General features: G+C 49.1%; 1 protein-coding gene across 2 annotated transcripts in view; it reads right to left on the bottom strand.

Annotated features, from left to right (window-relative positions):
• The window catches only part of LOC140387047 (contactin-associated protein-like 5), a 1,703,123-nt gene that overhangs the window by 969,067 nt on the left and 719,940 nt on the right, over positions 1–14,116 (bottom strand). For both annotated transcript variants that reach the window (XM_072470060.1, XM_072470068.1), the window contains one exon: positions 2,687–2,890. In XM_072470060.1, coding sequence (XP_072326161.1) covers positions 2,687–2,890 — 204 coding nt within the window. The remainder of the gene's footprint in view (positions 1–2,686; positions 2,891–14,116) is intronic.

The following is a 14,116-nucleotide window of genomic DNA, read 5'->3' on the forward strand; positions in this document are numbered from 1 at the left end:
ACCGGATTGAGGTGTTCAAAATTCTGAACAATTTTGACAGGGTGAAGAAGGAAATTCTGTTTCCGCTCGTTGGTAAGTCAGTGACGAGGGGTCACAATGTGAAGGTGGCCAACAAGAGTGGGGTGAGGAGAAACTTATTTGTTCACATTTGGAATGTACTGCCTGGGAGAGTGATGGAGGCGGGTTCCATAGGAGGCTTCAAAAGAGAGCTGTATATTTGAAAGTGATGAATTTAAAGCGTTTCGGACATAGGGTTCAGGAATGGGACTATCTAGGTAGCTCTTTCGGGAGCCGGTGCAAACAATTGGGCCGAATAGCCTCCTTCTGTGCTGCATTGCCATTTATGTTGCTTTTCCGGCCCTGCCTTAATTTTTAGGCTGGCATATGAATGACAAACCTGGGACGGCGGGGGGGGGTCGGACACGGAAGAATGACCAATCCTACATCATTTCATTCAAGTGGGAATGGGGAAAAGGATCTCCATCAGAAGCCCACTGACTGGTGGCACCCTCCCCTCAAGGCCTCCCAACATACCCGCACCCCAACACCAGTCTATACCCCAAACAACTCCCTCATGGACCCCCCAGGTACTCCTGCCTTCCACTTAATGGGCCCCCTACCACATACGATAGCACAGTGGTTAGCACTGTTGTTTTAGAGCCAGGGACCTGGGTCGAGTCCCGGTTTGGGTCATTGTCTGTGCGGAGTCTGCACGTTCTCCCCGTGTCTGCATGGGTTTCCTCCGGGCGCTCCGGTTTCCTCCCACAAGCCCCAAAAGACGTGCTTGTTAGGTGAATTGGATATTCTGAATTCTCCCTGTGTACCTGAACAGGTGCCGGAGTGTAGCGACTAAGGAATTTTCACAGCAACTTCATTGCAGTGTTAATTTAAGCCTACTTGTGACACTAATAATAAAGACTGTCGGCAGGATTCATAATTTCTGTTGAAGTCGACGCAGAATTCTTGGACATTCACAAGGACATTCTCACTTGGACATTCTTGGACATCCACCCCGACCACACAGCCCACCTCTTGCCCCCCCCCCGCCTGCTCCCTCCGGCCCTGGCAGAAACCGCTCGGCCAGTGGCACAACTGTCAGCAAACTAGGGCGATGTTGGACTCTTTCCATACCCCTTTCTCTCCCTCAGCAGCCATGGTTTTCAAAAGCACAAGTGAACCGCACCATCGGGAACTCGGCCATTGGAGGCAGAGCATTGCGGAGGCCCCGGAGAATAGTGGGTCAAACCCGCTAATGATATGCAAATGGTGTCTACTGTACTTGTGTTCCGGATCGCATTGATGCCACTGTCGAGGAGATGGAGAATTGTGGTATGACGTCAAATCGGCACCCGCCTTGATTTTGGCATCAGAATGTATTCTCCGTCCAGTTGTCAATCAGAATGTCCAGTTCGTGATTTCACCGTCAGCTAGCGGAGAATCCTGCCCTGTGCCTTTATTCCAGCTCCCTGCACGAATTGCTGCAATGCCTCTTTCGAGCACTGCAGCGCTGTACCTGGAGGGACTAGAGAGCTGCCGGCTAATTTGAATTATGCCCAAAGACACTGAAGGCCTGCCTTCTGCCAATTAACATTCATTAGAGTGTGAAATGACAGCAGGCCTCTTGGGTCAGCAGGACTGTGTTCTTATGTTTTGGCTGTGTTTCCATTGATATTTCTTTATCAGTCTCATTAAAATAGCTTCTCCTGCTACTTGGTGGTAGATCTAATACAGGGGTTGGTCCAAAAATGTTACTAGTTTTCTCTCAGATACTGATGGGCCCACATTGGAATTTTAACATGTTTTTGTTTTCATTACAAAATCACAAATACTGTTGGCAAACCAAGTATATGTGATCCAGCCCTCATTAACTTTGAGTTACAGTTGGCAAAGGTCATAACTCCACTTTTACTTGATCACATCTTTCAATTCCAGGTCATCTTATTGGTTGAACATGATTTTTAAATTCATGTAGTTGATGTTTTGTAGTGGGAAACAGGAGAAGGTTACTTCAGTGTTTGCTGAAGATACTTAGGAATCCCGAAGATTGAGCTCTTTATTATAGAGGAGATTGTTTTTGAGCGAATGAGATACGCCGATAAGCTTCAGTTCCTGCAAGAGTGAAACTCTTCAGGTGGAATTTTCCCGTTTTTCAGCAGAGTGGGACAGACCGCTCTGCCAGCAACTTAGGTTTAAAAGATCGGGCACCCTTTTTAAAGGGTGTTCCGATACAAAAAATTGATAATAGAATACTTCCCAAACACCACCCCCCTGAACACCTCCTGCCCAAACACCAGTGGGCAGTTCCAGGAGCAGTGCCAGGAGATAGAGCCCGGGCATGATCCTCTCCCGCCTGAGCCATGAACTCACCTGAACACCTCTGGTAGGTTCTGCTGGCCAGGTCCATGCCGGGAGACCAGTCGCAAGGGATTATCAGACGTAGAGGCTTGACAATAAGATGTAAATGTATTGCAATGGGCTTCCCGATGTTGAATGTCGGGATTCCCGTCATGTCATTGGCAGGAAGCAGGGACAGTCGCAAAGTGATGTTCCGTCGGCGTAAATGGTGCTTTGGGCATCTCGTACGATTTTTTTGCTCAAGCCTCAGATCCCATCTGTCGGAAACAAGAGGGGAAACCCTCTTCACCCCCCCCCCCTCCCTCTTAAAGTACCGCAACATGATCCTTACCTAGATTGATTTGTAGTGAGAGTTTGCCTTTCTTGAGTTCCAGCGTGATGTAATCTCCCCGTTGACCCTCTCCGTGCAGGACCACTCCATCGCTTTGTAACGTCTTGAACTTCAAGGAAATCATGTCCTTTACCGTGCTCACACTCTTTTGGTTGAATCTGTAGAGCAGCGAGCTTCTGCCGTCAAAATCAGCCATGTCCGACTCTGTAAAATCACAAGCACACAAGATAATTTCTTCCACAGGTTGCATCTCTCCCTTTTCCTCTCCTGCCAACGTCCCCCAACCCAGACCTTACCCACCACCCATTCAAACATTAGGAAGAAACCACAGCTGAAGCCTGGTCACACATTGGGAAGTGAACTCCAATAATTTCCCCTTGCGTTTCATCACCTGTGCACCACACCATCGGGGTTTTGTTACAGTAAACGAGGGGAAACTCTTCCCAATGACAGCAGACAGATGAGTAACCAAAGGACAAATGAAAGGTGAATGGCAAAGGCACTAATCCTGAGGTGCAGAGATTTTCTTTTTAAGCAGCGAATTATAGATTTGGAATTCACTGTGTGAAAGTGTGGCGTAAGCAGAACAAGAATCAATTTTTAAAAGGAATCAGATAAATATGTGATCGAAAAAAAATTGCAGGGCCATGAGGCAAAGGTAGGGGAATGATACCAATTGGACAGCTCTCTCTCTTAGGGGATGGGCAATAGTGTTTTGAATGAGTGTAAGTTTACAGAATGTGTAAAGAGGGAGGGCAGCCAGGACCACAAGAGCTGACACAAGTTATAGCCACTGAATTTTCACCGAGTTTCTTGATTGTGCCCCAATGTGGCAGAGTAAGCCACCTACCCATTGTAAAGCCAGCACGGTAGCACAGTGGTCGGCACTGTTGCTTCACAGCTCCAGGGTCCCAGGTTCGACACTCTCTGTGTGGAGTCTGTACGTTCTCCCGTGTCTACGTGAGTTTGCTCCGGTTTCCTCCCTCAAGTCCCGAAAGACGCGCTGTTAGGCAATTTGGACATTCTGAATTCTCCCTCTGTGTACCCGAACATGTGCCGGAATGTGGCGACTATGGGCTTTTCAAAGTAACTTCATTGCAGTGTTAATGGAGCCTACTTGTGACAATATAGATTATTATATTATATTAATCTCTTTGCGTTGAGCTTCCTAAATAAGGTGGAGCTTCTTACAGATGCAGATAATGCGGTTTGAATGGAAACGCGTGGCCACCACCACTGGCCTCAAATGAAGGTGGCCAATTTGCTCTCGAAGTGAGGGAGTGATGGATGGGAATGGGAACTTTGAGGAGGTAAAGTTGATAGCATAGAATTGGGTGTATGACAACATACAGTATAATTGTCATCCCTGCTTTCACAAAAGCAGCCCTTGCATGGTGCTAAACAGCAGGTAAAGGCAGATCTCTATAAACCATGCTGAATATTCTCCCAGCTTTTGAAGCTTAAAGGCCAATGAGGCTCACATGTTGCACAGGATGAGAAAAGCTGGCAAACATGAAGGCTGCGGACTTGGAGCCGGAATCAGGACCACACAATTGTTATTAATTAACACGTCCACCAGTTAATGACATTTAGAAGGCTGTAAAGTGAAGTGATGAGGATTAATGAGAAGGTGTTATGTACAATGAACTATCCACCAGGCCCAAACATATAAGTGAGGAGAAGTACACAAACATTTTAAAACCGCCATACACTTGATCAACATAAAAAACATTGTGAGGCACTTCACGGGAGTGGTTTCAGACAATATTAATTCTCCGAGACAGGGATGTTTCGGAATGGAATTTCGGAGCTTTGGGACGATAAGCAGCTGAAGGCCTGGCCGCCACTGGTGAAGTTGTGGTAATACCAGGAATTGCGGTACCTGAGAGGTGGATGATCATTGGTTAGACCCAGGAGTCTACCATTGGCTGATGTACATAGCTCCGCCCTGAGAGGCAGAGTACAAGAACCGATGCCGTCCCAGCAGCCTTCACTTTCTGTATCGAAGCTGCTGGGGAACAGTTCTAGCAGATTAAAGCCTATTAGTTATGCCTCACCTTGTCTCGAGAGTAATTGATTGCGCATCAATTTAATCTGCTACAACTTCAGTTGAAAGGATGGATCTCCGTATCAAACCGGAGTGCCTTCAGCTCAGCCCACACGCGGACAACTCTGCTGCTATCTTCAAACATTGTCTGGCGTGCTTTAAGGGTAACCTCGACACGGCCGCCGGCACCACCTCGGAAGGACAAAAGATGCACCTTCTACGCTCACGGGTCAGCCCTGGGATCTACCCTCTCATCGAGGAGGCGGAGAATTATGTTGCCGCGATCAAGCTGCTAGAAGGACATTATATCCGCCCTGTGAACCAGGTCTATGCTCGTCACCTGCTGGCGACTAGGAGGCAAAGTCCCGTGGAAACGTTGGAAGACTTCTACCGGGCGCTGCTGGTGCTGGACCGAAACTGTGGATGCCCGCCAGTTTTGGGGAACGAGCACACGGAACTTTTGATCAGGGATGCTTTCGTGGCAGGTGTGGCTTCCCCCGATATCCGCCGAAGGCTCCTAGAAATGGACACTCTGGGACTTACTGAGGCACGGGCTCTGGCAGGGTCCATAGACGTTGCCTGTAAAAACACGCTGTTCTTTGCTCCCGAACGTGCGGCGGCCCCCTGGGCTGCGTGGCACCTCATAGCGGCAGCCCCTCAGACTTTTCCCCTGACCCCGCAAGCCTGCGCGGCGAGACGCCCGCTAGCGTCGTCGGACAACACTGTTTCTTCTGCGGGCAGGCGAATCATCCCCGCCCGTGCTGCCCGGCCCGCACCGCCACCTGCAAAGGGTGTGGCAAGAAGGGCCACTATGTGGGGGTCTGCCAGGCCCGTGCCATGGCCGCAGTCTCCAGCGCATATCGGCAACCCCCTTTTCAGGCCCCGACCGCCCAGCGCTCACCACCACCCCCCTATCCTCAGGCCACGTGTGACCTGCGGGCATGGCCATTTTGCCCCTCGGACACCACGCTGGATGGCTGGGCATCGCCATTTTGTCCCTCGCTGCCGCCATCTTCTTCATCCCCGGACTCCATGTGCGACCCATGGGTGACGCCATCTTGGATGGGCCCCAGGCCCCCAGCACAGCCGACTACATGCTGCCCGACCAGAACTCTCCATTACTGCAACTGGCGTCGGTGACTCTGGACACTCTCTGTGGGCCCCGGACGCTTGCGAAAGCTACAACGATGATCTCCATCAACGGCCACGTGACGTCGTGCCTGATCGACTCTGGGAGCACGGAAAGCTTTGTTCACCCTGACATGGTACGGCGCTGTTCTCTTGTCACCCATCCCGTAAATCAAAGGATCCCCCTAGCCTCCAGGTCACAGGCGGTGGTGATAAAGGGGTTCTGCCTAGCGAACCTCACTGTCCAAGGCAGGGAATTCCACAATTTCCGCCTGTACGTCCTGCCGCATCTCTGTGCAGCCACCCTCCTTGGGGTGGATTTCCAGTGCCAGCTGCAAAGCCTGACCTTTAAATTCGGCGGCCCTATACCCCCCCTTACTGTCTGCGGCCTCGCGACCCTTAAGTTCGACCCGCCTACTCCGTTTGCGAACCTCACCCCGGATTGCAAACCCATCGCCACCAGGAGCAGACAGTACAGTGCCCAGGGCTGGACCTTGATCAGGCCGGAGGTCCAGAGGCTGCTGAGGGAAGGGGCCATCGAAGCGAGCAACAGTCCCTGGAGAGCTCAAGTAGTGGGGGTAAAGACCGGGGAGAAACATAGGCTAGGTCATTGACTACAGCCAGACCATCAACAGGTTTACGCAACTGGATGCGTACCCTATCCCCCGTATAGCCGACGTGGTGACCAGGATTGCGCAATACAATGTATTCTCCACGGTGGATCTCAAATCTGCCTACCACCAGCTACCCTTCCGTACTAGTGACCGCCAGTACACTGCCTTTGAAGCAGACGGGCGGCTCTATCAATTTTTAAGGGTTCCCTTCGGTGTCACAAACGAGAGATGGACCGAATGGTGGACCGGTACGGCTTACACGCAACGTTCCCATATCTGGATAACGCCACCATCTGCGGCCATGACCAGCAGGACCAGGACACCAACCTCGCCAAATTTCTCCAGACCGCGAAAATCCTTAATCTGACATACAATAAGGATAAATGCGTGTTTAGCACCGACCGTCTAGCCATTCTAGGCTACGTAGTGCGAAGTGGAGTCCGAGGACCCTACCCTGAGCACATGCGCCCCCTCATGGAGTTCCCCCTCCCTCACTGCCCCAAGGCCCTGAGGGTATCTGAACACTGTTTGGTTTCCCCGCATACATTCACAGTGACAGGAGGTCCTCCTTTATGAGTGACGAACTGCGTCAATTCCTGCTCACCAAAGGCATCGCCTCGAGCAGGATGACAAGTTACAACCCCGGGGAAACGGGCAGGTAGAGAGGGCGAACGGAATGGCCTGGAAGACCGTCCTGCTGGCCCTACGGTCCAGGAATCTCCCAGTCTCCCGCTGGCAGGAACTCCTCCCGGTGGCCCGCCACTCCATCCGGTCACTGCTCTGTACTACCACAAATCAGACACCTCATGAACGTCTCCTTGTTTTCCCCAGGAGGTCCTCCTCCGGGACCTCACTCCCAACCTGGCTAGCGACACCCAGACCCATCCTGCTTCGGAAACATGTGAGGGCGCACAAGTCGGACCCGTTGATCGAGAGGGTCCACCTGCTGCACGCCAACCCCCAGTACGCCGATGTAGCGTTCCCTGACAGCCACCAAGTCATGGTCTCCCTTCGGGACCTGGCGCACGCCGGAGCCCCACGCGCATCCGCACCATTGCCCCCACCCCCACCCTCCCCATAGCACCTAACTGGAGGGTCAGTACTCCCGCCGCTCCTACCTAGGCCCGAACAAACACCGACGCCCCCTACAGGCGCCTTTCCCCCCTGCCCACCTTTCGCCCCAACAGCGCCGCCTAGGGGTGACAAAGCTGCCTGGGAGGACGACACCACGTTCCCGGAGTCGCAACCGCCGGGACCCCCATCAGAATCACCGCCGAAGCCCAGACGCTTCAGAAGGACGACCAGGCCACCCGATCGACTGATTGCTGCACCATGAACACTTAGTTATTACCCTCAACATCACGGCACCTCCATACCTGGTCATACCATGCGAAAGGTGACCATTAACGCTGGCCATCACCCCGCCGGGTCTTTTTTTTTAACAGGGGTGAATGTGGTAATACCAGGTATTGCGGTACCTGAGAGGTGGATGACCATTGGTTAGACCCAGGAGTCTACCATTGGCTGATGTACATAGCTCCGCCCTGAGAGGCGGAGTATAAGAACCGATGCCATCCCATCAGCCTTCACTATCTGTATCGAAGCTGCTGGGGAAGAGTTCTAGCAGATTAAAGCCTATTAGTTATGCTTCACCCTGCCTCGAGAGTAATTGATTGTGCATTAGAAGTGTAGAAAATTGGGGATGGGCAAGAGACCAGAATTGGAGGGACGCAGACATCTCTGAGGATTGGAAGGTTGGAGGGAATCACGGAAAGAGAGAGTGGCGAGATGTGGGAGGGGCTCAAGGATGAGAATTTTACATTTGAGGTGTTTTAGGCTGGGGGCCACCGAAGGTCAGTAAGTACAGGGGTGAACAGACTCCATGTTAGGGTATGGGAAATGGTGTTTTCAATGAGTGTAAGTTTACAGAATGTGGAAAGAGGGAGGGCAGCCAGGACCACAAGCAACTTGGGAACTGGATGATGTTATGTAGGATACTGGTACTTTTGTACAATTTACAAGTGACAATGGAAAGATGGGCACTTCTGGGGTACAATTCAGCTGGCATTTTACCATGAGCCAAATCATCTGAGCGAAAATCGTGACTCATCATTCTGATTTTCCATGTCGAACTTGGAATTGCATTCTCAGAACATTGGGTCAAATGCCCATGGGTTTATCACTAATAATTATACTTATATTATAATCGAAAGGAGAAAGAGCTTGTGACATATATGATACTCAAAGGGCAGCACGATGGCGCGGTGGTTCGCACTGCTGCCTCACAGCGCCGAAGATCTGGGTTCAATCCCAGCCCTGACTCACTGTCCATGAGGGGTTTGTGCACTTTCCCTGTGTCTGCCTGGGTCTCGCCCCCACAACACAAAAATGTGCAGGGTAGGTGGATTGGCCACGTAAAATTACCCCTTAGTTGGAAAATCTAAAAAAAAAATGATACTCAAATAATAAGTTGAAATGGCTTTATTATTTCATATAATCATGCCATACCTGTAAAAAAAAAAAAATGAATTTTTTACTTAAGCGATAGTCCTCCACAACATTGTCAAAAAACATAATTTTATTAATGGAGACAGTCTCAATAGTTTGAAGCTTTTATAGAAAAATGTCAGGAATTGTTGGACATCGCATTAGCTTTGGTTGGTTTGATACTAAAAAAAAACCAGACCATATTTCATTTCTTTCATGTGCACAGTTACCTTCCACATACCCAGTCATCACAAATGTATGTGGGATGCCTTGAATAAAATTAAATGATGAGATAATGCTTGCACTGTAGTGTTTTTCAGATAAATGGTTTTACACTCAACTGACAAAATGCACGTGGAACAGTAGATCCGGAGGACAAGGGCTGTGCTTGAAGAAGATTAAATCCAAAACTAATCCCCAGGAAAGAAAAACGTCAGCGAGTGAATTGTTCATTTCCAGAAAGCCTCCCTCGGAAGATGACTGAAGTATGGGTCGTTTATTCATTGAAATTAAATAGGGTTCTTTCAGAAAATAACCTTTTGAGATAGAGCATATCAGTTATTTGGGATATGGCACGAATAGCATGCTTGGAAGGCAAAAAGGTAACATTGGCTCCCAAAGCTCTCAATCGCTGGGGTTTTCCTTGTATCATGTCTGGGTCTGCTGTGGACTAGTTGTGAGAAATTGATTGCTATGATTAGTCATCAACTCCATTATTTTTCTATCATGCACCTACCAAGACGGTGGGAGACAAACTAAAGAGACCTTGGGCTGGATTCTCCGATTCTGGGGCTATGTCCCCACGCCGGCGTGGGAACGGTGGCGTTTTACGCCAGAAAAACTGGCGCAAAATGGCCATCGATTCCTCGTTTTGCTGGGGGCTAGCAGGACGGCAGTGGAGAGCACCTGGCTCTAGCTGCCAATATGCCCCGGAGAATTGCCAGGTCCGTGGCCGCGCATGTGCATGTTGGCGGCCTGCAGTGGCCGTGTCGTGTAACATGGCGGAGAGCACTTGCGGATCCAGCCCACGAAATAGTCCTCCCCTTCGGCCGGCTCGCGCGGCCCGGACCACCATCCCACAGTGCCCCAAGCCCCGAATAATGTCCCCCCCCTGCCCGCATATCAGCCCTCCCCCGACTGTTGCAGCGCTGGACTGGGTCCGCACCCATCCACGCTAAGTTCCCGACGGGTGAGACCACGCGTGACCCAAGCCGTCGGGAACTCGGTCGGTCGGGGGCAGAGCATCGGGGGCCAGGCCTCAGGCAATGTCCTGAAGCCGCCGATACGTCACGAGTGAGTACGCCGCTTTGGAAAGGGCGGAGTATCGGGAAAGCGGTGCGCCCCCGATTTGGTCGGGAACTCCGATTCTCCAGTCATTCGCCGAACGCGATTTCGCTGCCGGCCACCGGAGAATCCAGCCCCTTGTTTTATTTGTTGTGCTAAGCAACTCTTTTGTTCCTGTGCTGTGTTGCTACGCTAGTTACAAGAACAGCAGATATAACATTCCACCAGCTTGAAATGCGAGCTCTATGATTTATCAACTGGGCAATTAAAACACATATTAAGCATAAAATTCAATAGCTGATGATTTGGTGGACAAAACATCAATACATTTTGTGTTTTAAATTCGAATTTTGATGCCAATGTGCAGGATCGATGGCAACACTTCAAATGAACTATCCACATCAGAGCTCCATAATTTCTGAAACAGGTTCACATGTTCGCTGTTAAATCCCAGCTCTACCCCAATGTCACCTCTCTTTAAATTCCCCTCAGTCTGCTTTGCCACACTACTTGTCCATCATATATACCGATGAGCAATGGCTTCCTCCTATTTCATATTGGGAAGGCTGACACCATTTTCTATCCACAATCTCTTGTTCCCTCGCCATTTGCGCTATTGCACCCCCTGGCTACTGTCTGACATGGAAGCAGTCTGCTACCAAGCTCGACGTCCGACTTGACCCTAAGCTGACCTTCTGACTCCATATCATCTTTTCACCAAGACCCCCGACTTCCACCTCTGTAGTCCATCTTCGACCTGAATTCAGCTCACCTGCCGCTGAAACACTCATCCAGTTGAAACTCGAGAGCTTCAAGTTTTTAGGTGTTCAGATCACCAACAGCATGTCCTGGTCCCCACCATGCCGACATTATAGTTAAGAAAGCCCACCAACGACTCTACTTTCTCAGAAGACTAAGGAAATTCGGCATGTCAGCTTTGACTCTCACAATTTCTACAGCTGCACCATAGAAAGTATTCTTTCTGGTTGTATCACAGCTTGGTATGGAGCCTGCTCTGCCCAAGATTGCAGGAAACTACAAAAGGTCGTGAATGTAGCCCAGTCCATCACGCAAACCAGCCTCCCATCCATTGACTCTGTCTATAATTCCCGCTGCCTCAGAAAGGTAGCCATCATAATTAAGGACCCCACGCACCCCGAACATACTCTCTTCCACCTTCTTCCGTCAGGAAAAAGATACCAAAGTTTGAGGTCACGTACCAACCGACTCAAGAACAGTTTCTTCCCTCCTGCCATCAGACTTTTGAATAGACCTACCTCGTATTAAGTTGATCTTTTCTCTACACCTTGCTATAACTGTAACATTATATTCTGCAGTTTCTCCTTCCTTCCCTATGTACGGTATGCATTGTTTGTACAGTATGCAAGAAACAATACTTTTCACTGTGTACTAATACATGTGACAATAATAAATCAAATAAAATAAAATCAGTTTCTTTGTTACTTAGGAACATACATATAAACATACATACACAAGTAGGAAATAGAAGGTGCAGGCTATCCGGCCCTTCAAGCCTACTCCACCATCCATTATGAGCATGACAATTGCCTCTCGATCCAACTATTCCTTTTTTTATATATTTATTAAAAATTTAAAGTACCCAATTCATTTTTTTCCCAATTAAGGGGCAATTTAGCGTGGCCAATACACCTACCCTGCACATCTTTTGGTTGTGGGGGCGAAACCCACGCAAATACGGGGAGAATGTGCAAACTCCACACGGACAGTGATCCAGAGTCGGGATCGAACCTGGGACTTCGGCTCTGTGTACCATGAGTCAGTAGTGACTACCACTGCGCCACCATGCCGCCCAGACCCGGCTATTCCTATGGTGTCCCGCTGGTCTCCTTAACTTCCACCCTCCATAAACATCAGCCCATCCAAAACTCTGCTGAGAAACATATCCAAAACTAGCTGACCTATGTTGGTCCCTAGTCCAGCAATGCCTCAAGGTGCATTTCGGAGCATTGTAATAATAATAGCTTATTGTCACAAGTAGCCTTCACTGAAGTTACTGTGTAAAGCCCCTCGTAGCCTCATTCCGGCGCCTGTTCGGGGAGGCCGGTACGGGAATTGAACCCGTGCTGCTGGCCTTGTTCTGCATTACAAGCCAGCTGTTTAGCCCACTGTGCTAAACCAGCCCCTGTGCAATCAAATGTGACACAAAAAGTCACATAAGGAATAATTTGCACAGGCAACGAATGCAGGGGAGAAGGGGAGAGAGGCAGTGAGGTTTAGCAAGGGAATTCCAGAGCTTTTGACCGAGGCAGCTGAATGCATGGCTCCCAATGCTGATGCGATAAAAGTGGGAATGAATAAGGGGGCAGCACTGAAGTGACATAATCACAAATCCATGATGATATCAATGAGAGGCAGTATTGAAGAAGGATGGTGTGCCAGGTGCTTCAAAGGCTATCGTGAGGTAGAGAAAGGTGAGAGTAGAGGAGGGATATCTCTTCCATGAGTCGCTACATCTCAGTGTAGCAGTGACCCGCAGAGTAACAAAGTGCCAGCTGAGGTTATGTGTTCAAATGTCTGGAGTGTGAACCCATAATCCACTGATAGAGGGAAGTTATACTACCATGAACCAAGACCATCACTTAACGCACCAGCAAAAATTGTTTACTTAATTGTTGCATTAAATCCAATAAAGAATTCTAAACACTCAATAAAAAAGGATTAACTGAGGGGGGATAATCTCTCTTTAAATAAAACTGCACAGATAAGCTTGTAAACTGTGGCGGCTTCTGAATAGTATGTTAATTATATCCCATCAAACTCAAAAGTAGGTTACTCCCTTGGTGATTTTTTTTCCCCTTCTTGCTAACAACAGCTAATTATTCTTCTCAGAGCTTCAATGAAGTTAATATTTGGTTCTGATTGTTTGACATTAAGTTCCAGAGGGAAACAAAAAGAGACTGTAAAGGGTTAAGAATATTATGGGGTGGTGGCGGGGGGTGGAGTGGGGGGGGGGGCGTTTGGCAAGCAAGCAGAGGCTAATTCTTTGCCTTCATGAGTGTGAAATGAAGTGTCATGTGTGAATTTAATTAAATTGAAGATTACATCGAGGAAGCTGCTGAAGGCGCATTATCAAAACGTGCTGTAATATATTTATATTAATTTTGATGCTCTGTAACTCCTTTATTACACTGGCTCACTGTAGTGTCACATCATTAGTAAAAGCATATCGTTTTGAGTATAGCATTTCTGAGGTACTGAAACAAGGTATTAAACTTCAAAACTGCATTACATGGATCAAGGGTAAGTTGCTCTCATTGATATCTCTGCTTCAGAAATGAATGCATTCTGCACAGCAGATAAAATTTGAATGACATTACCAACCAATAGCCAGCTTTTCATTTGGGAAGCTGGCAAGGACGGAATTGGAGGGTTTTTCCCATCCTCCACCATCCCACAAACCTCCAGTCATCTAAAAACCCCACTCATCCCTTATCCCATTGTTGCTGATCTGTATTGGCTCTCAGTCCACAACACTGCATACCTAAAAATATCATCCTGTGTCTAAATCCCTTCATGGCCTCTCATTTCCCCACCTTGCAACCCCACCCCAACCATCAAAGTGACCCTCTCCAGCTCTCAACCCCCGGAGGACTCTAGATTCCTCCAAATGTGGGGCTGGATTTTCCGATTGCCGACGGCAAAATCGAATTCGGCGATTGGCCGGAGAATCCATTTGACGTCGAAATCGGGGGCAGTGATGATTTTCGGATGCTCTGTCCCCATAAAAATGGTGTCATCGCTGAGTACGCCGCACATTATTGGGGAGTCACCTGGGGCCCTCCCCCGATGCTCCAGCCCCAAAGGGGCAACTTTCCGACGACGTGTGGC

Source organism: Scyliorhinus torazame, chromosome 2, assembly GCF_047496885.1.
Source record: "Scyliorhinus torazame isolate Kashiwa2021f chromosome 2, sScyTor2.1, whole genome shotgun sequence".
Taxonomy (NCBI): Eukaryota; Metazoa; Chordata; class Chondrichthyes; order Carcharhiniformes; family Scyliorhinidae; genus Scyliorhinus; species Scyliorhinus torazame.